This window comes from Triticum dicoccoides, chromosome 2A (genome assembly GCF_002162155.2).
Source record: "Triticum dicoccoides isolate Atlit2015 ecotype Zavitan chromosome 2A, WEW_v2.0, whole genome shotgun sequence".
Taxonomy (NCBI): domain Eukaryota; kingdom Viridiplantae; phylum Streptophyta; class Magnoliopsida; order Poales; family Poaceae; genus Triticum; species Triticum dicoccoides.
In genome coordinates, this window is record NC_041382.1 from 409,204,384 (window position 1) to 409,231,618 (window position 27,235).

Sequence of the window (27,235 nt, forward strand, 5' to 3'; positions counted from 1 at the left end):
ATTTCGCTTCGATTCCAACTCGAACCCAGCTCGTGAGAGGTAATTTTCGAGCCCCCCTCCGCGCATTCATCGACTCCCGGTTCGTGGTGCGGTTGCTACGGTCGTTTCGATCCTTGCATGATTCGATCTAGGGTTTGTGGTTCGCGGAATGGGGGTGCTTCATGTGGGTTAATCGCGTTGTTGGCTGTTTGATTGTTCCCCATCTCCTGTTCGATTAGTTCGTTTTGTGGAGTAATAACCAGCAGCTCTACTATTTTGCAGGAGGTTTCTTCAAGGGTTTGGACTCCGAGCCGGGGATGTACGGACAGGGAGGGGGCTTTAATCCACACTTCCGTCATGCCGCACCACCGCCGCTTCCGCCGCTGTCGCAGCAACCGCTGCCGCCGCCGCCGCCTCGACCACAAGCTGGGGTAACGGCTGGCTTCCCCCAGCAGTCGTTACCACCGCCACCGCCGTTGGCGCAGTACCCGCAGCCCCCAGCAATGCGTCCACCGCCTGGGCAGTACCAGCATGGCATGCTGCCACATCAGAATCAGGCCTATCCTTATGCCCATCTCAGTCAGATGCACCACATGCCAATGCTCCCACATCAGAGGGGTTTTGGGCATATGCAAATGCCTGGGCCGCCGCAAGCCATGTATCAGCCCCCTCCGCAGTATCCCATGCCAGTGCCTCTCCCTCCACCACCACCGCGGCCACCAAGCATTGCTCCAGATAACCTCCCACCTCCACCCCCGCCACCATCTTCTCCCCCTCTAATGCCTCCGTCACCACCAGCTGCTCCAGCAACTGCAGAGTCATGTGCAGAGACAGAAGGAAAGGAAGGTGCCCCAGATGGTGGTCATGAAGGCAAAAGTGAGAAAGAAGCAACTGAATTAATTGTGTCTGATGACTCGGATATGGATATGGGTGGTGAGTGGATCCTCCCCACTCTCCACATTGTGTATCGTAGCATTCCTTTTTTGCGGGGTTGTATCGTAACATTCAGCTTGGCACATCTTATGGCGCAAGTTGTTAATTACTCTGTGGGTTTATTTGGTATCCTGCCCATTTTACCTGATAGTGGTCCAGTATGTTCTCTTCTTTTTCTGTACAGTTCTATGACCATCAACCTTGTCCATCTGCATAGCAATCTATATGATGGCTAACTATCAATATATCTATGTCCTTCTCTACCAATGTACCACTACTCAGACTTCTGGATTGATATGACACTCCATTCAGCTTCATTCTTGAGCTAGTTTATTTCTGTAAATTTACTTTCTGAAGTTAAATTTCAGGAGATGAGGACTCACCATCAAGGGTTCATCTGAGCGTTGTCAATTCTTCGCCTGCTGCTGCTGAATGCTCTGGAGATAATAATACTGTTAATGTGCCAAAGGCTGTTAATGACATGTCCAACCTTGGCAGTGATTTGGCACCTGGCAGCAGTGGGAAGACTAAAACTGGAAATGTGTCTGTCGAAGCTGGGAGCCAGTTGCAGTTAATACAACAAGACTATGCCTCAGATGATAGCGAGGATGAGGAGGAGCATACTCGTGCTTCCAGCAACCCTGTGCTGCCTGAAGATAATGAGCCGAATCAATCAAGTGATACAAACACTGAAATTGGTCATCAGCAGGTTACTAATGCAGAGGAAAATGTGAATGCAGCTCCTTGCCTTCAGCAGAATTATGAGCCTAGAATGCATCAGCATAAGGATGAGAGAAGCCCAATAAATCACAACTCAGATGAGCCGGGGCAGCCAGTCACAGAAAGTTTAAGTGGCAGTGAGTCTGCTGGAAGGCAACATAGTGAAAGGTATGGGAGGATCCAGACAAAACGAATCCGTAGCCAGTCACCTATAGCAAGGAGGAGCTGTAGCCCTTCCGGAGAGAACAAGCACAGTCCATCCCAAAGGTACCGGACCTTGCACCACTCACTAAAAAATGCATCCGCTTATCTCTATAAATTGGAAGCCTTTTTTTTGCCTCTAATTTGTTTTACATGCCATCTAGTTTATTAGTAGGGCCCCTTCTGGATTTCTAAGAACGCGTTTTTTCTTCTTTCAGTTCATCACATGAAAGGCAAAGCAGGTCACCACTTGCTAAGCGGGCTAATCTTCATCAGAGCAAATCAGCACACCATGTGAGTTTGCTACCAGGACAACCACTAGTTGCAAGTTCAGAACCCCAGATGCAGTTTCAGCCAAATGCTATGGCACCATCAAATGATTTCCTGCAGAATCAGATAAGAACCTATACTGCACCAGATCTTCCTCATCCTAGGCCATTGGATTTCCATCCTCATGCTCCCCAGCCAGTTCTTCCTTCTCAACAGCAGCCTGCTGCCTTCCACAATGATGAGTTTAAGAGCCCTTTTTCCCTTGACAATGCACCAGTTCTTCTTCCAGATGGACGGCCAGAGTTTTCTGCTGGTGTAGGCCTGTCTTATTCAAGTCATCAATCTTCATATAACCAGCAACAGCCTCCTCCTGGCAGTTTGGCTTCGGGAGCTAACATAGCTTACCCATCTTTCCAGATATTTCCATCAAATCTGCCAGGAAGTAGTGACTTGGGTCCTGTACCTATATCTGACATTGTTCTGCCTAAATCGTCTATCAAGCCACACTACAACCCATTTGCATCTACCTTTGAAACAGATCCGACTCTTGATATTAGTCCTATTCAAAGTCCAAATGCTGTTGAGTCTGCTTCAGCAAAAGCAGTAGAGCTCATGAATACAACTACTCCTTTTGGTCAGTCTGTTCCTGGATCTGGAACTCGTTTCAATGAAAGTTCTGCAGAAGTTGTGCCCAGTCGGCAGAAACAACCTTGTCCTGGCTTTACTCCTATGGGTCCCTATGATCCACTTCTGGATAGTATTGAACCCTCAAGCAATTCAATCAACAAGATGGATCTTGGTCAAGAGGCGAATCTGAGTGCCACTGGTAGTCGCAATGCATCAAAACTTGTGAACATAGAAGTGGAGAGTAAAAATATGCACGGACTCGGGCTTGTTGCTGAATCAGAAGTTGTAGAACTTGGAGAGGTGGCAGCAGATACTGAAACAGGTGTGGTGGAGAATGTAAGTCCTGAGCCCTTAGGTGCTAAGGACTGGAGCTCAGATATTCCTGGTGATATCGACAATGACCAGTCATTGGATGTAAGTAAGAAGAGTAAGGACTCCAGATCAATGAAGCTTTTTAAGGCTGCTATTGCAGATTTCGTTAAAGAAGTTCTTAAGCCATCATGGAGGCAGGGAAACATGAGCAGAGAGGCTTTCAAAATGATTGTTAAGAAAACAGTTGATAAGGTCTCTAGTTCGGTTCCTGGCAATCATATACCGAAAACACCAGCCAAGATTAGACAGTATGTCCAGTCTTCCCAAAGGAAAGTGACCAAACTAGTAATGGTATGTCTACACTGCTACCAGCATACTGGTTATGTACTGAATCTGCCAATACTCGTTCTGGCAATATGTTTACTTTACAGTTTCCAGTATTTACCATGCTGTACTATATGGTCATCTTACATGGTTGTTTAAATATCTAAACACCCGAAAATATGCTATGCCACTTATAGTGTGAAACACAACATATGTTCTTGTCTTCATGCCTATGTTTTTAAGGCGACGCCTTACCGCCTTAGGGAGGGGGGGCGCTTTGGCGCCTAGGCGACGCCTAGGCGGGCGCTTTGGACGCCTAGGCGCCCAAAGCGGTCGATTTTCCAAAGCGGAGGGGGAGCGCTTCGACGCCTAGGCGTCGCCTAGGCGTCGCCTTACGGACGCCTTTAAAACATAGCTTCATGCTATTCAGTTCTTAAACTATGATTTTGTAAATGGAGATGGCGAGAATTCTTTGGTAATTGGGTATGAATTTAGCATCATGTAATTCTAGTTTACACTGTTATGTTTGGGAGGTTGGGATTCATCTTAAGTTTTGAATGCTTAAATTAGATAAATAACAACCTGGAGGCAAGCAAGTTTTATTTATTGAACCGTTTACATTGAATTGTTGGAATGTTTTGACAAGAAGGAACAGTTGGAAGGCTATAGTTTTTCAACAGTTTGCTGATGCTTTGTCTAATTGGCTAGGATGAATAAAGGCATTCTTGTGCACTTTTTGTTCTTCTAGCGTTCTTATTTTGGTTGCTGGTTTCAGTTTTAGGTTTTGGTTATTTTAGTTTCCAGATTGTGTAGGCTTCTTATGGCAATGAAGCCTTGCAGTCTGTTACAATAGTAAATTTGTTTTATCTATTAATATGTTTCAGCAGGGAACTCCCTTACCGTTTTCCGAGAAAAAAATGAACAAATTGGAAGAACAGCTATGCATGGGTGCACATAATTCTAAGTTTTACATATATATATTGTGTTTCACATGCTCTTTACTTGTGTTCAGCATAATTATGTTTGGATATGTATGTACCAATCGATTTATTTCATTTCTTCAGGGTTATGTTGACAAGTATGTGAAGTTATAGCTGCATCCTTAAATTGGACTGGGCCAATCAGAAGAGACTTCCTTTGCAGTTGTAAAACTTGTGAAGAGTACTGATTCAGGTGGCAAGCCGTGTATTGTCTCTAATGGAACATCTATTTGCATGAGAAAGTCCTTTAGCAAGAAGGTATTCTTGTAAGTACTGAGGGAACGGCTGTATTAGAATCACGTGTTTAAACATCAGTTCCATATTCGGTTAAGTTGCTGCCTAGTCCTGTTCTGTTGGTTGTAAAGCACTTTGTTGATATTTCTTTCCCTTTCCACCCAACACAGGGTAAGTGATAGGCCTGATAGCAGGATGATGTATTTTTCCTTGAGCTGGTTTCTTTAGAACATTCATTTTTGTATTTTTCTAGTAATACTTAAGTGTGGACCAAGCCGCCATGCTTACCTTCATCAGATGATCTTACATGCTCTTGCTGCTGATAGTCTAGATTTAGTTGTGAAGATCAAGTACAAAAGTAACTGGTGGAAAGATTAAGCTTAAGTCCGAGCAATCAGAAGTGTTTCGTTTTGGGGGTCATGTTATTTCCTCGGGAGCTCAAGCCATGGTCTGGTCGAATTCACTTGGAGAAAATTAGCTAGCAAAGCTTTTGTAGTATCAAGCCTTTATTTAGATAGATATAGGGGAATAACTTATTTGCATTTATTGGTCTGCCTGGGGTGCCCCTCCCTGAAGTTATCTATTTGTTGGATTGAGCCATGCTTTCAAATATAAGAAGAGGATAATGGAGCATTTATTGGTCTGCCTGGGGTGTCCCTCCCTGAAGTTAATCTAAGAAGAGGATAATGGACTATATCTGATTGAAGCTTGGGAGATCTGATGATTCCCTAATCGTTTAATTGTCCATCCCGATGTATTCATTTTTTTTGGCTGGCCTCCCTGAAGTTAATCTATTTGTTGGATTGATCTTGTTGTATGGACTCCCCACCTGAATATATTTCAAAACTGTTTAGAGTTTACAGTGGTCACGCATTGCGTGAAGAGAGGAAATCACGCCACAGACCGGCGTGTTCCATCAGTGTCTCCGTCTTGAGACGGTGAGCCCATACACCAAGATTATCAAGGACAGCTTCAACAGTGCTGTCAGCATCAATCTCTAGATTTTGGAAAACTTGTTCCTGGCATCCCATATTTTCCAAAGGATGAGCAGCAGCATGAAGAGATGAACTGACGATGGCAACATAGCATGGATCGACGTGCTGAAGAACTCGGCGGTAGGGTTGAACCGAGGGTGAATCCTGGTGGTACTCCAAACCCTGCGAGTCGCTGGGCAGGTGAAGAACAGATGGTTGCGGTCCTCCACCGCATGGTTGCATCGCAGGCAGGTCTCGTAGCTGAGAGAAGGTACAATATTTTTTTCGAAACAGAGAAAAGGTACAATATTGTTCCCTAACCGTTTCAAAAGTCTGTAGAGCATAATGCTGTGCAGAAAAAAGTTTTAAATGTGAACATCAATGTGAATAAGTTGATATTGAAGAGTTCAGTTTGAGCTCCGGACGTCTCCAGTTTGCCATGTATACTTGCACTGTCGTGTCAAGCATATTTCAAGTCTTTGCCAGTTTTTTATTATTTTGAGCTAAAAAAAGAAGAAGTCTTTGCCAGTTAGAGGCTTAGAGCCTAGAGCGAGGCAGACAGGGATTAATGGCCTCAGTTTCTCTCTCACTGGGCTGAATTTGGCTGGGCTGGGCCTACAGGGAGAGAGAAATGAATGGGACTCTGTTTTCCTTTCTCGGGGCCCAGCTCGCCCCCTGGTGGTGATTGATGATTAGTCTGGAAAGGAAAATCATCCTAAACAAGCCCTCTCCACTGCCTCTCCTTTCTCCGTTCCTCTGGCGCGCCCTGCTCTGCACCTCCCCGCCGTTGATCTCTGTCTACCGGCGGGCCTCCCCGCTGTCGCAGCTGCCGTGGTACAGCTCCCCTCCCCGCTCCCCCTTCCACTTCCCCTTCCCTAGCAATGGACTCACTCGTATGCCAACTTTGTAATATCTCATCGGTTACTGGCGTAGTTTTCTAAGTATTCAACAAACTCCGTAATAGATCATCTCGTGAGTACTTCCTCTGTTCCTAAATATAAGTCTTTTTAGAGATTTCAATAGTGACTACATACGGATGTATATAGACATATTTTAGAGTGTAGATTCACTCATTTTGCTCGAAAGAAGTCCACATCACCCCCCGGGGATTCAGAAACCGACTAATCCACCCCCTCAACTTTAAAACCGGTTAATTAACCCCCCGAGAGCTCTAATACCGGTCAAATCACCCCCTAATCCCAATTCAGGTGGTATTGGCTGGTGGTTTTGCTTGCGTGGCTCTCTATTGCCACGTCGGCTTGGTTGGGGGCGCTAGGCCATATGAGCACGGGCCGCTGGTTGTTCTTAGTTCATCCAATCCCCAATCCTTCATCTCTTCCTCCTCCCTGTTCGTCGCCATGCCCACCCAGCTGAAGCTACATGTACCTTGTTCTCGGGTTCCTCTCCCCTGCTCGCAGCCATGGCCGACCCCCTCGTAGCACTCTGAAGAACTCTGAAGAGCCCCCCCGGCGACCTGGAGGCGCCCTGAACAAGGACCGCCCTTGCCATGGCTGAACAGCACAGCGCAGTCTCATATTGGAGTTCCCTGTTTGATGCACATCGTGAGTATTAGGACAGTACAGGTACAGATATACTGAACTTTAAGCTTTTCTGAAGTCTATGCCCTGTTTGCTTTCTTTGGGAAAAAGATTACAAGTAGAATGCGTTGTTGGTTCGATTTGCTCTTTGTATTTTACTTGACTAGGTGTTCCCCATCAATTTTGGCTGCAATCTGCAAAAGCAAAAGGGAAGGAGTGATTTACCTTACATGAATCCTGTATGATACTAATAACATAGCTTATCTTCAAAAGGACAAGAGAATAACAGTGGTTGCGTTTTCTGTTGGTGAGTGCAGGCTAGAGATCATCAGAGACTCAGGTCAAGTGCTACAGGTGGAGTGGGGCTAGAAGGTGAACAATTTCACCAAGCCGTTCCTTGTACATGATCCGAATAGACCAGGATTTGGCAGAGCCCAAAACTGAAGCCTGCTCAGTGCATCCGTACTTGCAGGAAAACTACATACAAAATCCTCCCAGGGGCCCAAATGGTGTACATTATACTCTTTGTAGGCATGTATTGATGCCTTGAGAAGAGAGAATTCAGTTTACTTGAGATTGAGAATTAGTATGTGTAAAAATGTTTATATTCTCTTGTTGATGGTGTTGTCCCAGTTTAGTTGAGAACTAGAGAATTCAGAGAAAGCATTTTATTTAGGGAGTGTACTTCTGAGTCTATAGACCGTTGCATATGCGCAAACATATGTAATCTGAATGCAATATTTTCTTGTGACATGAAAGAAAGCTTTTTTGTGAACTGAATGTACTCTGGTGTTGCAACTATCATGGTTGCAAATTGACAACATTTTGTTACATTCAACATCATTATTGCAAATTGGCAATAGCAGAATTAATAAACAAGACATGGCGATAATTATCTGTACAGTTTCAGCTTTACTTTGGAAGAACACATTTTTCTGAACACAACAGTGAAATCACATAAAAACAAGTCATGCGCACATCACAAAACAGTACATGTGTCACATAATAGGGACCAGGTGCTACTAGTACCAGTCTTACATAATATAGCATGAACCAGAGCATGCATAACAGTGAACCATGTACCACAAGTTCATATTTATTTCAGTGTAGCTAGGTAACTAGCAGTTCAATTATTGTGTCTGTGCTTTCCTTCTATTCTTTGCTCTCTCATAGAAAGGTGAAGTGGACAGACTATTTTATGAAGTTGAGACCTTCTTCATCCTATTTGCTGGCTTAGATGCTCTAGGAGCTTGCTTTGATGATGGACCAGGAGCTGAACTTTGTTGTGTTGATGGGACATGAGCTTGCTGTGTTGAAAAACAGTAAATGTGAGCACATTTGCACATATTAGGAAGAAAATGCAAGTAAAAGAAGAGAGAAAGGGGGCACCTCTGTTCTTGCTTGCTTTTCCTTTCTCCTTGTAGCTGCTCTTGTGAAGTTGGCTTGCTCTTTATTGCCAGCAGTATTGTTGTTAGCACATTTTCTTTTGTTGTGTCCTTGGGTTCCACAACTAGAACATGTGACCTGAGTGCCTGCTCGTGACATTTTTGATGGGTCCCTAGGTTTCTCTCCTTCTTCCTGCCTTCTCTTTGTCTGGGGCCTGCCTTTCTGAGTTCTTTTCTTAGGTGGAAGAGGTCTAAGTTTGTCAGAAATTGGCCAATCTTCTGGTCCATTCACAGGCTGAAGAACATGATCATAAATTCTGTCGTACTCAGCTATTGAGTAGCAAGGTGAAATGTATAGGTCCAAATCTCTAGAGCAGGTGTAGATTGCACTCACTGCATGACAACAAGGTAAGCCAGAAAGTTGCCAATATCTACATGAACATGTCCAGTTTTCTAGATTGACCGTGTATCTCCTGTGCTCACCTTCTTGTACTTCAAACCCATCCTTTCCATTCCACAACACTTGACACCTAGCGGATCTTTCAATGTTCACCTTCAATTTCTTAAAAATATTTGGACAAATGGTTCCATGCCACTTCTGAGACTTTGCTCTGTTTTGTTGGATCCTCACAGTGACCTTCTTTCTAATGATTTCCATTGCCGTTACTACAGGGTAAAACCTTGATCTCATGATGGCATTATTAAATGACTCACACATGTTGTTCTCAACTGAGTCACAGAAAGAGCCAATCCTGAAGTAGGCCCGACACCAATGCTCTGGTGCAGTTTTCATCATGTCTCTCGCACCTTGTACTGTGTTTTGTGCAAGCTTAGCCCTGTTGTAATTGAATTGGCTTCTATCTGATGACTTTGCACATGCCCAAAACATTTTTTGAAAGACCTTGTCTCTGTGTTCTTTTCTCCAATTAGCATAAATGTGTCTTGCACACATCCTATGCTCTGCATGGGGCACAAGCTCATTGACTGCCCGGATGAGACCCTACATAAGGGAAGAATTATGTATCATAAGCAAATAATCTCACATCCATAACGACAATAAGAGAGTAAGAGAATTAAATTTGTATCATATATACAATAACAAGTATATGAGTAAAATATATTGAGCTCACTTTTTGTTGATCAGAGATGAAAACCCATCCTTCACCATTGTTGTTTATCTGTAGATCTTTTTGCAGAAACCCAATGAACCAATACCAGGAATCGTAGCTCTCGACCTCTACTATAGCCCAAGCTATTGGATACATTTGGTTATTTGCATCTCTGCCAATTGCACAAAGCAACTGCCCCTTGAATGCACCCTTCAAAAAACATCCATCTAGCCCCACCACTCTTCTACATCCCGCAAGAAATCCTTTCTTGCAACCATCTAAACACATGTACATTCTTTCAAACACATTGCTGTGAAGAATTTCTGGATTTAATGTCACTGCAATAGTGCTACCGGGGTTGCTTCTAAGCAACTCAAGCTGATAATCATAAACCCGAGCATACTCACCATCTGATAGATCAATTATCTTCTCCATAACAAGTTTCTTTGCTCTTTTGCATTTGGAGATGGACACATCAGCCACTAGATCCTGAAGAACAGCTTGTTGAATGTGCTCTGCCTTCCATGATGGATTGTCCCTGATTTGCCTAAAATACTTCTTTGCAATGACACCGCATGTGACCAGCTTGTTGTCCCTTCTTGGAATGCACGTGTGCTCATTGTTGTACCTCCATACTAGAAACCAATCAGACCTGCTGGTAATGGACCCATAAATACTCCAAGGACAGCCAGGCCAACTGCATTTTGCACTTACTCTCTTTTTCTCATCTTTTGGAAATAACAAGTGATGATATGTTTTCAGTCCATACTTGACCAATGCATTCTTGAACTCCCTACTGTCATGGAAGGCCATACCAACAGAGAATAAAGGAATTTCAGAAGTGCTATCATAAACTGTGTGCTCTGTCTTCTTCCTCTTAGGCATGTCATCCCCATCACTTGCTTCATCATAAGATAAATCATCTGCACTGTCAAAATAGGGTGTGACATCACCATCACCATCATCAAGCTTGCAATCCTCTGGGACAAGGAAATCCTCTGGCACATCAACTGCTTTCTCATCCTCTTCTCCAAGCATTTTATTCCTGACTTTGTTCTTGAGTTCCCTTGCATATTTTCTAAATTCAATTGCTTCTTCATCATCAGCAGAACTATTGTCTTCTTCTTCTAAATCAACCTCATAATCACTATCACTGCTTGTGGATTCATCTTCACCTCCTCTATTTCTTTTTCCTTCAGTCACCTTTGATTTTCCTGCCATGGAGCTACTTCCCTTCACAATCTTCCTACAAACTGGCAACTTCTGTGGCCGATGAAATACATGTGCATTTTCAGCTACCTCATGCATCTCCTCTGCATCTACGAGTGGTTTCATATCTGCGAAACAAAGACAAAATACAACACATATATAAGCCCTCTGCACATAGATTAGATTGAATCCCTATGCAATCAAACCCGTGAAAAATCACACATATAGGAGCCCTATAAACTGTTTCAACAATCAAACCTCTGAATCGATGTACAGTCAATCATAAAAACGTCCTGTTAAAATGAGTTTAGGAGCACATATTGTTATTTGCTTCTGAATACTTACAAATTTCTGAAACGTACGTAACAGAGTTGATATGAGTTTAGTTTATTCAAAATTTAAGATGCTCTCCCATCCTGCTCATGCTAAAGGTATGCATGCAGCCTGGAATACACAGGGCTTTTAGCAAAAAAAAATGATTACTTCTAGAATACCTGCAGGCAGGCATCAACCTGGGTTATTGATTGTTAATTCTAGCAAGTGTCTAAAGGAGAACTGCTGATTGCAGAGTAGCTGTTTCAATTTGTAATGTAGCTCGCCGGCCGGCCGGTTGTTTAATTATGATCACACAAGTACCATGAAAATAATACTAAGATGTCAGTCCAGATTAGTCATGGAGCAACAATCAACAACTTGGAAAATGACAGTGGCCTGAAGGGAGCCAACTCGCATCTTCTGAATTTGAAAAAACTGCTTTAAAATCTTCAGAACCTAGACTGTTCAAGTGCATAGAGATAATCACAGTATACACACATTAACTAAACACACACTAGTCCGGTGCAACTGTGGTGCGTGCGTTAGTACTAATCACCTGATCAACAGGAACCAGGACAATCTAGGTAGGCGTGTGACATCTGAATTCACAAAGGATTGTTGGAGGCGACAGTTTCAATGGAGTAGTCATGCTGCTCTCCTCAGCTGGCGATACAGTCACAAAGGATTGTTGCTGGGCATGGAGGAGCTGAGCGCTTCACCTGGAGTAGTCGTGCTACCTCCTCAGCCGGCGATCATCACGTCTTGCCCCGCCGCCATGATGCCGTCTTGTCGAAAGGAAAGAAGGGAACGAAGCCCAAACAAACAGGAGGAGCAGTTAAGTCCGAGACCTACCCTACCAAGCCGACGTGGCAATAGTGGAGAGCCACGCAAGCAAAACCACCGCGAATACCACCCGAATTGGGATTAGGGGGCGATTTGACCAGTATTAGAGCTCTCGGGGGGTTAATTAACCGGTTTTAAAGGTGAGGGGGTGGATTAGTCGGTTTCTGAAACCCTGGGGGGTGATGTGGACTTCTTTCCATTTTGCTCTATATGTAGTCCGTATTGAAATATCTGAAAAGACTTTTATTTAGGAACGGAGGGAGTACTACTCAGCAAATATTGCGACGATACTGCATTCGTACTAGGTTGAGTATGTCTGACTTCATGGTGGTTTTGTGTTTGGTAAAAGGTTCATAGATTAATTTCAGAGTTACCAGCAATCAAGTCTGGTACTAGAAAACAGTAGGATTGATTTTTCCGATTCATCTGGAGAGCAAGCATGGCTTGATTCATCTTTGGTGAGAATCGCCATGAGAGGATTGGACCGATTTATCATATGTGTAGCCACCTAAACTCAGTGAAGACAATGCCTGCTAAATTGTGAATTGGTTTGTCATGTTATCCTGAAATCTGTCTGTATTCAAGTTTTTTGTTCTCTTCCTGTTGCAGGCTGTTTGTTGCCCATCCAGTAGATTGTGAACGAGAGGCACATTGGCCACAATGGCTCTAACGCTCCTACGAGGGATCAGAACACAAACCTTATCTGGAGCAAATGCAGGGCTGTTCTGTACCACTCGACGTCCTCCGCTAGCCCACTTCACAGCTAGGGTGGAGAGTGTGCAGACTAGCGAGCCCAAATCAGTGCGCAAATCAATTCAACAGGCTACCAAGGAGGCAGTGGAGCAGAAGACACACGGTTTTGAAGCGGTGATCGGCATTGAGACCCATGTTCAGCTCTCAACCATCACAAAGGCATTTTGCTCCTGCCCATACGACTATGGCTCCCAGCCAAACAGCACCGTTTGCCCCACCTGCATGGGCCACCCCGGGACATTGCCGGTTCTGAACGCAAAGGTTGTTGAATGTGCTGTGAAGCTAGGCCTCGCTCTCAACTGTGAGATTTCCATGACATCCAAGTTTGATCGGAAGCAGTACTTCTACCCAGATCTGCCCAAGGGATACCAGATTTCGCAGTTTGACATTCCGATTGCTGAAAAGGGTTACCTTGATTTGGATATTCCAATGGAGTTTGGTGGTGGTCACAGGCGATTTGGGGTCACGCGGGTTCATATGGAAGAAGATGCTGGCAAGCTGCTTCACTCTGAATCCGGGAGTTTTTCTCAGGTTTTCCTTGTATTTCCTAACTAAGTACCTGTTTTCTGTTATATTTTATTCTCATTCTATTATGTGATGCTCTGTGATATGGCCCTGGAATCATGGAAAAGTTGACATTCACCACAGCGCAACAGTACATTTCTAAACCGATGCATTCATAAATGCTAAAGATGAGGAGTCGTGGAATTTACTTAAGAGACAAACTCTCCGACACATTGGACTGTAACTAAGAAGATCAAGTAATACAGGGAATTGTGTTTCTTGTACATTTGATGCTAGAGGGGGCATATAATAAGAGGAAACTGTACTTTCTGTCATACAGAAGGTAAGTACCAATCTCATATCAAACATAAATTCAAATCCTACACATCATGGGGCAAGAGCAGCTTAATTGCACTTGATGTCAAATCACTGTTTAGATCTTTGCCTTTCATAGAAGCAAAGAGGCCTTCTCAAATCTGATACAAGAACATGTGGTTTGGGCAATCTGTAACAAGGTGTCATTGCATGTGTGGTTATGTGGAAGCATCGCTAGACAATGTGCTTGTGCACTAGCTCCTCCAATCTTTGACAGAAAATCATAGATAGAGAGAAGAAGTAATAAATAGAGCAAATTCAGCATCAAACAATTATGTACTGGCTCATTGTACTGGTAGCTACAACTTTAAAGTCATTGAAGTGGTTGCTATTCTGGTTGGCTAGGTTGACCTAAATAGAGCCGGCGTCCCTTTGCTAGAGATTGTCTCAGAGCCAGATATGAGGACAGGCATAGAGGCTGCTGAGTATGGTGCTGAGATACAAAGGGTTGTTAGATACCTGGGAGTGGGCAATGGCAACATGCAGGAAGGTTCCCTCCGCTGTGATGTGAATGTATCTGTCCGGCCTATTGGACAATCAGAATTCGGTACAAAGGTAACCATCAAAACTTTAGACTTCCTCAACTGTTTTTATCCTGTATTAATATATTCCATGCCGACAACATTTGCATCAGTGTTATGATCTGATGATTCGTTGATACACTTATGTCCGGAGCACATGCTAGGCCATTAAAGCCTAGATTTCTTGCAAAGTTATCAGTTTAAACAATAAAATCCCTTTATGATTTTCTCAGATATTTTCAGTACATCATAATATAAAACTGACATTGCATGTTATATACTCCCTCCGTTCCTAAATATAAGTCTTTGTAGAGATTTCATTATGGACCACATACGGATGAATGTGGATGCATTTTGGAGTGTAGATTCACTCATTTTGCTTCGTATGTAGTCCATAGTGGAATCTCTACAAAGACTTGTATTTAGGAACGGAGGGAGTAGGTAGAATCAGAAGTTATTTGGTTAGCCATTTGGTGAACGCATGAAATATCTCAATTTTTTAGAGGTTCACTTCTTTGTATAGGAAAAGAAAATCATGTATGCTTGTAAAAATTGTAGATATTTTCCCTTATTATCCTGAGTTATTTTTCTTTGCCTTCAAAACGTCCTGTCTTGTCATTGGTTGAATTCATTCTAGATGAAAATCCTTCATGCATGCTGCAATGACTGTCTGTTCAATCAAGCGCGCTTGTATTGTGCAACGCTGGCTGAATCCATTCTTGATGAGTCTGAAATATGGAAACAGGCAGGGGCTGTTGTCTATGGGAGCTGCGTCTGCATGCATGGCCACTTGATGGCAGCCATGCCTGCTCAACCTGCCAAAGCTGCAGTTGCTGAGGCTTTGCTGAGTCCCCTGTTTTCTTGCATTTCTCTTCTTTTATTAGTTAGTTTTTGGCTCCTATTTCTTATATTTTTCTGGTCTTTGTTTTCGTGCCTTGGACATGTTGTGTTTCCCACTATTTTGGTGGTCTTCTAGTTACAACATTACAGCGTTCAGATGTGTGTTCGAGATAAATAAATCTTGTCTTAAAAGAAGTGGCCAGAGAGTCATGAACTACACCAAACTATGCTGCTAATTCCGTTGGCACAGATCAGGAAATCTTAGCAACCATGGACATTACAACAGGACCATTATTATTTTAAAAGGCGATAACTTCTGAGTTTTTGTAGCTATTGTAAGATGACAATGTGGCGTCACATGCTTCTTTCAATTCTAATTTCTGACAGGTTGAAATAAAGAATATGAACTCATTTTCTGAAATAAGTAGGGCAATAGATTATGAGATAGCCCGACAGATTCTTCTTCACAAAGAAAGCCAGGCTGACAAAATTGTACAGGAAACCCGTCTATGGGATGAATCTTCTCAGGTTGTTGCCTCACCTTGCTGGTTGACTTCTGTTTTCACCTATTGGTCTTTTTCTACCATCTTTAAATTCGTTTCATTGTCTGCACTCAGAAAACTTTTACAATGCGGAAAAAGGAGGGACTTGCCGACTACAGATATTTTCCTGAGCCTGATCTTCCTGAAGTTGTTCTGACTAGTGATTACATTGATGAAATTCGTAATTCAATGCCGGAGCTTCCAGAGGCAAAGCGTAGGCGTTATGAGAACATGGGGCTCAGCATGCAAGATGTTATTTTCCTTGCTAACGACGATATTGTAATTATCTTCTGTATTACTCTCATTTTTACTTTGTCATGCATGTTATGTTACTGAAGTGTATTTCAAAGTGTGATATGTGTATGTTCCTCCCAGGTTGCTCATTTCTTTGATTCTACACTCGAGCATGGTGCTGATGCAAAGCTGGCTGCTAATTGGATCATGGGTGACATTACGGCTTATCTGAAGAATGAAAAGCTCTCTATTGATGAAATTAAATTAACACCTCTTGAGCTTTCTGAACTGATTGCATTCATAAAGAATGGTACTATCAGTGGGAAGATTGGCAAGGAGGTAACTATTCTTAAGTATTGTTGTTTGTGTGTCACGCCTTTTGGACTTTGATTTGGTTGAAGCACTTCTGGGTTGTTTGCAGTCTCTTCCATTTGATGGTGCTGCACTGATTATGATGGCCAAAACTTGAATTTTGACAGTTTCTTTTGCACTATGTCAGTCTGAAGATTTGCATAGTTTTCAGTTACAAAAAGAAATAAGATTTGCATAGTTGGGTGGCTATGATAAAGATAAGTTTCAAAATACGAAAGGAAACACTATCTGTTTCCGCTGCTGCCTCTGGGGAATTTTTTGCAGATTGCACAAGAATGAACTTTAGTACTTCAGTTATTCTGAAATATTTTGCATGCCTTCATGACACTTTCTGTTATAAAAATTTGCAGTCTTGTTAGGTTTTAGTACCATTAGTCATAGTTAGTTTATAATACCATTTCCAATTCCGCCCTTGCAGATTCTTGTTGAGCTCATTACCAAAGGCGGAACTGTTAAGTCAGTGATAGAGGAGAAAGATTTGGTTCAGGTAATGTGGTCATACTAGAACCATTTCGAATCACAGTAGTTTGAATGTCGTCAGATATTATGATCACTGCGGCCCTGCTGTGCTGAGGAATAATCAAGTAGTAACAAACATCGTGAAGCTAATGAGAAAAAAAAATCGATGCACCCTTCTGATTTACTATATTACTTCTACTGTAGCAGATGAGATTTCAGTGCCTTTAATTTTTGCCTGGGTTTTTTCTGAGTGAAAAACTGTACTACTGGATATGACAGATAGCAGATCCAGCAGCAATTGAGGCCATGGTAGATAAAGTACTCGCCGAGAATCCAAAGCAACTTGAGCAGTATCGGGCTGGGAAAACCAAGTTGCAGGGATTTTTCGCTGGCCAGGTTTATGATATTTTTGAATCTGGAGCTGTGTTCCCTCACTATATTCTTTTGCCCCTGCAGTCCCGATAGCTGATCATATTATTTAAATTGATTCCAGGTGATGAAAGCATCGAAAGGTAAAGCAAGTCCTGTTTTATTGAACAAAATCCTCGGGGAGAAGTTGAAGGGCAATTAAAATTGCCGAGGGGTGTTTCGGCACACAGAGAATATCTTGCCCTTGATGAGTGAAACCATCAGATTTTGTAAAGACAGCGGAACTGCATTCTTTTGTAAAGACACTTACTTGGAGTTTTTTTTTTGAGTTGTTGATTGTTTTTGAGATAGCTAACGGCTTATTCCAAGCGGTGACACTTACTTGGAGTTTGGAGTGTTGATTACATTTCGCTCTCTTTTCACTACAGAGCGGATTTTGGAAAAGCAATCCAGTTCACATGATACAATGAAGGATATGCATGGTATGTGTTTGAGCTGATAATAGACTGGAGTGGCGTGTTGTACAGATGAATCAGTTGCATATGCTTACATGTTTCTACTCGCATCTTTTTTGCATTTGATCTTACGCAGCTGTAAACTCATTTTTAATTTGGATACATCAGTTACGATCCTGAATGTGGCTTTACTTTTTGAACTACTACTAAGTTAAGCCCTTGAGTTTGTTCCAGCATTAGCATATCATTTTGAACTACTATTAAGTTGCTCAATTTTCGGTAATACGCGTATGAGCCTGGGCTCATCTCACATTGATGAACAGTAAATCTAAAAAAAAAGTAAAAAGAATCATCGAAGATGCTCAGGTGCTCGAGGAGCGTGCAAATGTTCGTGGTGTTTGGACATTCTAGGACCTTAGACCAAAAAAAAAACGGATCCAAATAGTGCTCTTTTTTGAAGTTTCTTTTGAAGCCATTTTTTGTTTTTTTGTCACAACCTCCTCAAATGTCCAAACACACACGAAGTTTTGCACTCACATCACTCGTTCGGGCATCTTGGATGCCAAAAAGTTTCATATTCTTTTGAATTTGTTTGGTATTTTATTTGATTTTACTGTTCATGACCAGGCACCGAATCCACACTCCTTAATTTTGAACTACTACTTTTTTACTATTAAGTTGCTAATTTGCCACCCATTGCAATATGCTACTCTTTTCATGGATAGCATTATACTTTCGGTAAGTGATTCTTTTGTTGGTCATTGAGACCATGGGAAAGTAATATGGCAACTAATCGCATGTGCAACTCATATTCTCACACCTCATGTTTTCTGAGTCTCCAAAAGTTGTGAAATAATTTAGGGATGCTATACAATGTGCATCTGCGAAGATATATTCACAAGAACATTGCTGTGAAAGGTAGTACAAACTATGCAATGTGGTCTTCTCTTCTCCGGAAGCAGTAGAGGTAGGTTGGTGGCAATCAAAGAAACAAGATGAGTTAATGGCGTCCGATCTGGGTCCATAGGAGAGAGAGCTGCTAGGAGGCGAGTGCACTCCCGCCGTCCGCCGATCCGGCGCCGGCGGCCACAGAACACGCCGTGCTCCACGTGGATACGGCGTCCACCTTCCTGTCGTGCGCTGCTCCTAGCCACAGCAGCCACTTCCCGCTGAGTACTCCGCCGCGCCGCCATTAGGGTTTAGCTCACGAACTGCCATAGCTTTGTCCCTTCGCCGGCTAACCTCATTTCTCCGCTGTAAGTTCTTCTGGTGTAAGTCTGAGCTGCAACCCCTCTCTGGTTTGATGCTTGCCTTCCCCTCTCCCTCCTTGATGCATGCCTTGCTCGCTTCTAGTTTGTCCTAGCTTTGCTGGCTGCTGGCTTTCGCTCGCTTCTTGTGGGGCTCCATGGTTGGTCTCTGCTTCGAGGATGCCATGCTGGCCAAGTATGGCTGCGGGACTGTCGAGGCGGTGGCGGGTCGCAGCCGCCCCGCCGGCGTGCTGGCCGCCGTTCTCAATGAAGGTGTTTCTTTCTCCCCTGCGTTCTTTGCCTCGCTCCTGGTCAGCTGGTTCGGAGGCCACGCCAACGGCTACTGGGTCAGCCGTTGTCCGCGTGGTTTTTTTTTTCTTTTCCATGTTGCGCATGAGTGCATTGCCAAAGAGATAGTGCTCCGTGATTGCTGGAGGTCCGACATCATTTCTGTTAAGATGTCGCTTTCCAGCTCAGCCCCTTCTGCTCGTCCGCTTGCCATGCATGCGTCTGAGCTCACGCCCTGTTCACGCCATGATGCTTGGCTCGCCAACTCTTTGCTGCCGTCCTTGCTTGGGCCCCGCCCTGGCTCCGCGCCTAGGCATCAGGGTAGTGATCGCTTGATTGCGTCCTGTTCGCATGCCTAGGTTTTCGGGGGAGGCAGCGCTTGTCTTCCCGCTGAGCCTGCGGCTGCATGCAGCAGCACGCCCGAGTGTAATCAATTGATTACCTGCAACATCTCCTTAACTCCGCTGGCGCCGCCGCCTTGTAGCCAATCCGCAGAAGATCGCACTCTTGATCATGCCAGATCGCTTGGCAATGTTCCGGTTGACCGAGACGGCGTCCAGCAGGCTCATCTGACCTTGGGCAGCCCCATGCCCTATAGAGACGCTTTGCTCTCTAATCCTGCCAAGGTTGCTTCTGCTCCTGCCTCGCGTGCGGCGCCTAATCTGCTTTTTAGATACGGGAAGCCCCGGGACATGCACCGTCGTTGTTTCCGATGTCTCTCGTGCTGTCACCGCAGGCGGGATTGCCGGGATCCGGCTGTTTGCTGGCTCTCCCGCGCCATCGGTCACCTCAGCTTCCAGTGCCCCTTGCGTTCCTTGCGCTCTGCCCCGTCCTCGCCTACAACCTTATATACCACACCCCAGGCCGTCTCCTGCATAGACACTACTGCCTCCGCCCCCTCGCTTGACCTGCTTCCTCTCCACCTAGCTCCCAGCTCCCGCACCGCCATGGATCCCGTCGTGCTCGATCGCCCCACCTCGCTCGATGTCCACTAACCCATGGTCTCCGACCAAAACTCCCTAGTCTGTTTGGTCAACATCTTCCCTCCTAGAGATGCGTTCCTGCCATGGCTCCGACGTGTTTTCCGGCAGCTGCTTGGCATCTCGGCGGTCCGTTTCGCTGGCTCTGCTGTGGGCACCGCCTTTGTGGTGTTCCAGCGGGAGTCTGAGCAGGCCCGCGCCATGCGCGCCAGCCCGCTGGAGGTTGGAAACCGCTTGGTTCACATCCTGTCGCATAATGCGGGCGACAACGCCTTCTCCTTCTCCTTCCGCCATGTGGTGAACCTTTCTCTGGAGAAGCTGCCCCTCGAGCTCTGGAACAGGCGGGGCGTCGCGGCCAACGTAGCCGGCTTCGCCAGCCTCTTCAGGGTTGAGCATGCCTGTCTGCATGGCAGCGAGTTTTCAAGCATCTTCGTGCTGGTCAAGGTGGAGGCCCTCCAGCACATCCCTCACCACCTGTTGTTCCACCGCATTGATGGAGCCGGCATCTACGCCGACGTCGTTATCAATGAGGTCTGGGATGTCGCTCGTTCGCTTGGTGCCCCTTCTGCTCCATGATAACCCACAAGTATAGGGGATCGCAACAGTTTTCGAGGGTAGAGTATTCAACCCAAATTTATTGATTCGACACAAGGGGAGCCAAAGAATACTCTCAAGTATTAGCAGCTGAGTTGTCAAGTCAACCACATCTGGAAACTTAATATCTGCAGCAAAGTATTTAGTAGCAAAGTAATATGATAGTAGTGATAACGGTAGCAAAAGGTAACAGTAGTAAAAGTATTGTTTTTGGTATTTTGTAGTGATGATAGCAATACCAACGGAAAAGTAAATAAGCGGAGAACAATATATGGAAAGCTCGTAGGCAATGGATCGGTGATGGAGAATTATGCCGGATGCGGTTTATCATGTAACAGTCATAACCTAGGGTGACACAGAACTAGCTCCAGTTCATTGATATAATGTAGACATGTATTCCGAATATAGTCATACGTGCTTATGGAAAAGAACTTGCATGACATCTTTTGTCCTACCCTTCCGTGGCAGCGGGGTCCTTACGGAAACTAAGGGATATTAAGGCATCCTTTTAATAAAGAACCGGAACAAAGCATTAACACATAGTGAATACATGAACTCCTCAAACTACGGTCATCATCGGTAAGTATCCCGATTATTGTCACTTCGGGTTAACGGATCATAACACATAATAGGTAACTATAGACTTGCAAGATAGGATCAAGAACACTCATATATTGATGAAAACATAATAAGTTCAGATCTGAAATCATGGCTGCTACCTCTTTTAGCACTGCGTTGGTTTTCCCCGAAGGGGAAGGGATGATGCAGCAAAGTAGCATAAGTATTTCCCTCAGTTTTTGAGAACCAAGGTATCAATCCAGTAGGAGGCTACGCGCAAGTCCCTCGTACCTGCACAAAACAAATAAATCCTCGCAACCAACGCAAATAGGGGTTGTCAATCCCTATAGGGCCACTTACGAGAGTGAGATCTGATAGATATGATAAGATAATATTTTTGGTATTTTTATGATAAAGATGCAAAGTAAAATAAAAGCGAAGTAAATAGCAAAGTAAATAACTAAGTAGTAGGAGATTGATATGATAAAGATAGACCCCGGTGCCATGGGTTTCACTAGTGGCTTCTCTCGAGAGCATAAGTATTCTACGGTGGGTGAACAAATTACTGTTGAGCAATTGACAGAATTGAGCATAGTTATGAGAATATCTAGGTATGATCATGTATATAGGCATCACGTCCGAGACAAGTAGACCGACTCCTGCCTGCATCTACTACTATTACTCCACTCATCGACCGCTATCCAATATGCATCTAGAGTATTAAGTTAAAACAGAGTAACGCCTTAAGCAAGATGACATGATGTAGAGGGATAGACTCATGCAATATGAAGAAAACCCCATCTTGTTATCCTCGACGGCAACAATACAATACGTGCCTTGCTGCCCTTACTGTCACCGGGAAAGGACACCGCAAGATTGAACTCAAAGCTAAGCACTTCTCCCATTGCAAGAAAGATCAATCTAGTAGGCCAAACCAAACTGATAATTCGAAGAGACTTGCAAAGATAACCAATCATACATAAAAGAATTCAGAGAAGATTCAAATATTATTCATAGATAGACTTGATCATAAGCCCACAATTCATTGGTCTCAACAAACACACCGCAAAAATAAGATTACATCGAATAGATCTCCACAAGAGAGGGGGAGAACATTGTATTGATACCCAAAAAGAGAGAAGAAGCCATCTAGCTACTAACTATGGACCCGTAGGTCTGAAGTAAACTGCTCATACTTCATCGGAGAGGCTATGGTGTTGATGTAGAAGCCCTCCGTGATCGATGCCCCCTCCGACGGAGCTCCGGAACAGGCCCCAAGATGGGATCTCGTGGATACAGAAAGTTACGGCGGTGGAATTAGGGTTTTGGCTCCTGTTCTGATCGTTTGGGGGTACGTGGATATATATAGGAGGAAGAAGTACGTCGGTGGAGCAACAGGGGCCCCACGAGGGTGGAGGGTGCGCCTGGGGGGGGGGTAGGCACGCCCCCTACCTCGTGGGCTCCTGTTAGCTGGCTTGACGTAGGGTCCAAGTCTCCCGAGTTGTATTCGGTGAGAAAATCACGTTCCCGAATGTTTCATTCCGTTTGGACTCCGTTTGATATTCCTTTTCCTCGAAACCCTAAAACAGGCAAAAAAACAGCAATTCTGGGCCGGGCCTCCGGTTAATAGGTTAGTCTCAAAAATAATATAAAAGTGGATAATAAAGCCCGATAATGTCCAAAACAGTAGATAATATAGCATGGAGCAATCAAAAATTATAGATACATTGGAGACGTATCAAGCATCCCCAAGCTTAATTCTTGCTCGTCCTCGAGTAGGTAAATGATAAAAACAGAATTTTTGATGCGGAGTGCTACTTGGAATAATTTTAATGTAATTCTTCTTAATTGTGGTATGAATATTCAGATCCGAAAGATTCAAGACAAAAGTTCATATTGACATAAAAATGATAATAATTCAAGCATACTAACTAAGCAATTATGTCTTTTCAAAATAACATGGCCAAAGAAAGTTCATCCCTACAAAATCATATTGTTTAGTCATGTTTCATTTTCGTCACACAAGAATGCTATCATCATGCACAACCCCGATGACAAGCCAAGCAATTGTTTCATACTTTAGTAATCTCTAACCTATAAACTTGCACGCAATATATGAGCGCGAGCCATGGACATAGCACTATAGGTGGAATATAATGAGGGGGTTATGTGGAGAAGACAAATAAGGAGAAAGTCTCACATCAACGGGGATAATCAATGGGCTATGGAGATGCCCACCAATTGATGTTAATGCAAGGAGTAGGGATTGCCATGCAACGGATGCACTAGAGCTATAAATGTATGAAAGCTCAACAAAAGAAATTAGTGGGTGTGCATCCAACTTGCTTGCTCATGAAGACCTAGGGCACTTGAGGAGGCCCATTGTTGGAATATACAAGCCAAGCTCTATAATGAAAAATTCCCACTAGTATATGAAAGTGATAACATGAGAGACTCTCTACTATGAAGATCATGGTGCTACTTTGTAGCACAGGTGTGGCAAAGGATAGTAACATTGTCCCTTCTCTCTTTTTCTCTCATTTTTTTCTTTTTTTGGCCTTTTCTCTTTTTATGGCCTTTCTCTTTTTTATGGCCTTTCCTATTTTTTATTCCTCACTTGGGACAATGCTCTAGAAAATGATGATCATCACACTTCTATTTATTTACAACTCAATGATTACAACTCAATACTAGAACAAAGATGACTCTATATGAATGCCTCCAACGGTGTACCGGGATATGCAATGAACCAAGAGTGACATGTATGAAAGAATTATGAACGGTGGCTTTGCCACAAATACTATGTCAACTACATGATCATGCTAAGCAATATGACAATGATGAATGTGTCATGATGAACGGAATGATGGAAAGTTGCATGGCAATCTCGGAATGGCTATGGAAATGCCATAATAGGTAGGTATGGTGGATGTTTTGAGGAAGATATAAGGAGGTTTATGTGTGAAAGAGTGTATCATATCACGGGGTTTGGATGCACCGGTGAAGTTTGCGCCAACTCTCAATGTGAAAAAGGGCAATGCACGGTACCGAAGAGGCTAGCAAGGATGGAAGTGTGAGAGTGCGTATAATCCATGGACTCAACATTAGTCATAAAGAACTCACATACTTATTGCAAAAATCTACAAGTCATCAAAAACCTCGATACTACGCGCATGCTCCTAGGGGGATAGATTGGTAGGAAAAGACCATCGCTCGTCCCCGATCGCCACTCATAAGGAAGACAATCAGATAACACCTCATGTTTCAAATTTGTTGCATAACATTTACCATACGTGGATGCTACGGGACTTGCAAACTTCAACACAAGTATTTCTCAATTTCACAACTACTCAACTAGCACGACTTTGATATTATTACCTCCATGTCTCAAAACAATCATCAAGCATCAAACTTCTCTTTAGTATTCAACACACTCATAAGAAAGTTTTATTATTAATCTTGCATACCAAGCATAGTAGGATTTTAAGAAAATTACCATGCTATTAAGACTCTCAAAATAATCTAAGTTAAGCATGAGAGATCAATAGTTTCTATAAAACAAATCCACCACCGTGCTCTAAAAGATATAAGTGAAGCACTAGAGCAAAATTATATAACTCAAAAGATATAAGCGAAGCATATAGAGTATTCTAACAAATTCCAAATCATGTATGGATCTCTCAAAAGGTGTGTACAGCAAGGATGATTGTGGTAAACTAACAAGCAAAGACTCAAATCATACAAGACGCTCCAAGTAAAACACATATCACGTGGTAAATAAAAATATAGCTTCAAGTAAAGTTACCGATAGAAGTAGACGAAAGAGGGGATGCCTTCCGGGGCATCCCCAAGCTTTGTATTTTAGGTGTCCTTAGATTATCTTGGGGGTGCCATGGGCACACCCAAGCTTAGGCTCTTGCCACTCCTTGTTCCATAATCCATCAAATCTTTACCCAAAACTTGAAAACTTCACAACACAAAACTTAAAGTAGAAAACTCGTGAGCTCCGTTAGCGAAAGAAAACAAAAGACCACTTCAAGGTACTGTAATGAACTCATTATTTATTTATATGGGTGTTATACCTACTGTATTCCAACTTCTCTATGGTTCATAAACTATTTTACTAGCCATAGATTCATCAAAATAAGCAAACAACACATGCAAAACAGAATCTGTCAAAAACAGAAAAGTCTGTAGTAATCTATAGCTAGCGCAAGATCTGGAACCCCAAAAATTCTAAAATAAATTGCTGGACGTGAGGAATTTATCTATTAATCATCTTCAAAAAGAATTAACTAAATATCACTCTCCAAATAAAAATGGCAGCAGTTCTCGTGAGCGCTAAAGTTTCTATTTTTTACAGCAAGTTCAACAAGACTTTCCCCAAGTCTTCCCAACGGTTCTACTTGGCACAAACACTAATTAAACACAAAAAACACAAACAAAACAGAGGCTAAATAATTTATTTATTACATAACAGGAAGGATAAATATTGGGTTGACTCCCAACAAGCGCTTTTCTTTAAATCCTTAAAGGTAGGCATTGATAATTTTAATGATGCTCACATGAAAGACAAGAATTGAAGCACAAAGAGAGCATCATAAAGCATGTGACAAACACATATAAGTCTAACATACTTCCTATGCATAGGCATCTTATAGGCAAACAAATTACCAAGGCAAGCAAAAACTAGCATATGCAAGGAAGCGGAAAGAAACAATAGCAATCTCAACATAACGAGAAGTAATTTAGTAACATGAAAATTTCTACCATCATATTTTCCTCTCTCATAATAATTGCATGAGGGATCATAAGCAAATTCAACAAAATAGCTATCACACAAAATATTTTCAACACGATCCATATGCATGCAAAGTTTGCACTCTTCCAAAATAGTGGGATTAACATTAACTAAAGACATGACCTTTCCAAACCCACTTTTATCAGAACTTTCATAAGATTGAACATTCTCCAAATATGTGGGATCTAAAGTTGACACTCTTCCAAACACACTTTCAATAATATTGCAAACACTATTATCAATCTCATATTCATCATGGGCTTAAATAAATTTTCAATATCATAAGAAGAATCACCCCAATCATGATCATTACAACAAGTAGTAGACATAGCAAAACTAGCATCCCCAAGCTTAGGGTTTTGCATATTATTAGCACAATTGACATCAAGAGAATTTATAGTAAAATAATTGCAATCATGCTTTTTATTCAAAGATCTATCGTGAATCGCTTCATAAAGTAATTCATCACACTTTTCAGATTCACGAATTTCAAGCAAAACTTCATAAAGATAATCTAGTGCACAAAACTCACTAGCAATTGGTTCATCATAATTGGATCTCTTAAAAAGATTAGCAAGTGGATGAGTGTAACACCCCGGATGTATCTTTCCCAATTTGTACTCCAACTCTTGCCGTTTCCGGCGTTAAGTTATTTTATTTTCTCGGGTTCGGGTTTTTGTCTCCGTGTGTTGTTATCTTTGTCATGCATCACATATCATGTCATCATGTGCATTGCATTTGCATACGTGTTCATCTCATGCATTCGAGCATTTTCCCCGTTGTCCGTTTTGCATTCCGGCGCTTCATTCTCCTCCGGTGGTCATTTCTAGCTTTCTTTCGTGTGTGGGGATTAAACATTTCCAGATTGGACCGAGACCTGCCAGAGCGGCCTTGGTTTACTACCGGTAGACCGCCTGTCAAGTTTCGTATCATTTGGACTTCGTTTGATACTCCAACGGTTAACCGAGGGACCGAAAAGGCCTCGTGTGTGTTGCAGCCCAACACCCTTCCAATTTGGCCCAAAACCCACCTAAACCTGCTCCATCATCTAGAGCATTCGATCACGATCGCGTGGACGAAAACCGTACCTCATTTGGACTCTCCTAGCTCCCTCTACATATAAATATAGCCTCCTCCCCGAAATTTTCGGATCAAGTCGACCCTAACCCTAGCTCCCCGCTCCTCTCCGCGCGCCGGACGTGTCCGCCGGCGCCGGACAACGTCCGCCGCCGCCCGCGCCCTCTCAGCGATCGCCACATGGCGCGCCGCCGCCTCCCACCGCGCCGGCCAGCGGGGCCCGACCGCGGCCCTCCCGGCCCGAGTCCCCGCGCCGCTTCGCCCGCCTCCCCGCCGCCCGAGCACCGCCCGCGCTGCGCCGCCTCCGCCTCAT

The 27,235-nt window shown here is 43.4% G+C and overlaps 2 protein-coding genes across 2 annotated transcripts; both read left to right on the forward strand.

Annotated features, from left to right (window-relative positions):
- The first annotated feature begins 6 nt into the window (after positions 1 to 6).
- On the forward strand, positions 7 to 5,320 carry LOC119354724 (YLP motif-containing protein 1-like). Its single transcript, XM_037621466.1, has 5 exons — positions 7 to 39; positions 262 to 912; positions 1,281 to 1,899; positions 2,052 to 3,393; positions 4,431 to 5,320. Exons 2-5 carry the CDS (start codon positions 297 to 299, stop codon positions 4,458 to 4,460), a joined length of 2,607 nt encoding a protein of 868 aa, XP_037477363.1. The 5' UTR covers positions 7 to 39; positions 262 to 296; the 3' UTR covers positions 4,461 to 5,320.
- Positions 5,321 to 6,240: 920 nt separating this feature from the next.
- LOC119354725 (glutamyl-tRNA(Gln) amidotransferase subunit B, chloroplastic/mitochondrial) lies at positions 6,241 to 17,454 on the forward strand. The gene is made up of 9 exons (XM_037621468.1): positions 6,241 to 6,388; positions 12,563 to 13,237; positions 13,931 to 14,140; positions 15,334 to 15,474; positions 15,564 to 15,767; positions 15,864 to 16,061; positions 16,513 to 16,581; positions 16,833 to 16,949; positions 17,047 to 17,454. The coding sequence occupies exons 2-9, from the start codon at positions 12,614 to 12,616 to the stop codon at positions 17,122 to 17,124; spliced, it is 1,641 nt and encodes a 546-aa protein (XP_037477365.1). The 5' UTR covers positions 6,241 to 6,388; positions 12,563 to 12,613; the 3' UTR covers positions 17,125 to 17,454.
- The last annotated feature ends 9,781 nt before the right edge of the window (positions 17,455 to 27,235 follow it).

Coding starts and splice junctions, on each gene's coding strand:
- LOC119354724 (XM_037621466.1), top strand. CDS start 297: ATGTACGGACAGGGAGGGGGCTTTAATCCACACTTCCGTCATGCCGCA. Junction 913..1,280: donor CTCGGATATGGATATGGGTG/GTGAGTGGATCC, acceptor GTTAAATTTCAG/GAGATGAGGACTCACCATCA. Junction 3,394..4,430: donor AAGTGACCAAACTAGTAATG/GTATGTCTACAC, acceptor TCATTTCTTCAG/GGTTATGTTGACAAGTATGT.
- LOC119354725 (XM_037621468.1), top strand. CDS start 12,614: ATGGCTCTAACGCTCCTACGAGGGATCAGAACACAAACCTTATCTGGA. Junction 16,062..16,512: donor GTGGGAAGATTGGCAAGGAG/GTAACTATTCTT, acceptor CCGCCCTTGCAG/ATTCTTGTTGAGCTCATTAC. Junction 16,950..17,046: donor AGGGATTTTTCGCTGGCCAG/GTTTATGATATT, acceptor AATTGATTCCAG/GTGATGAAAGCATCGAAAGG.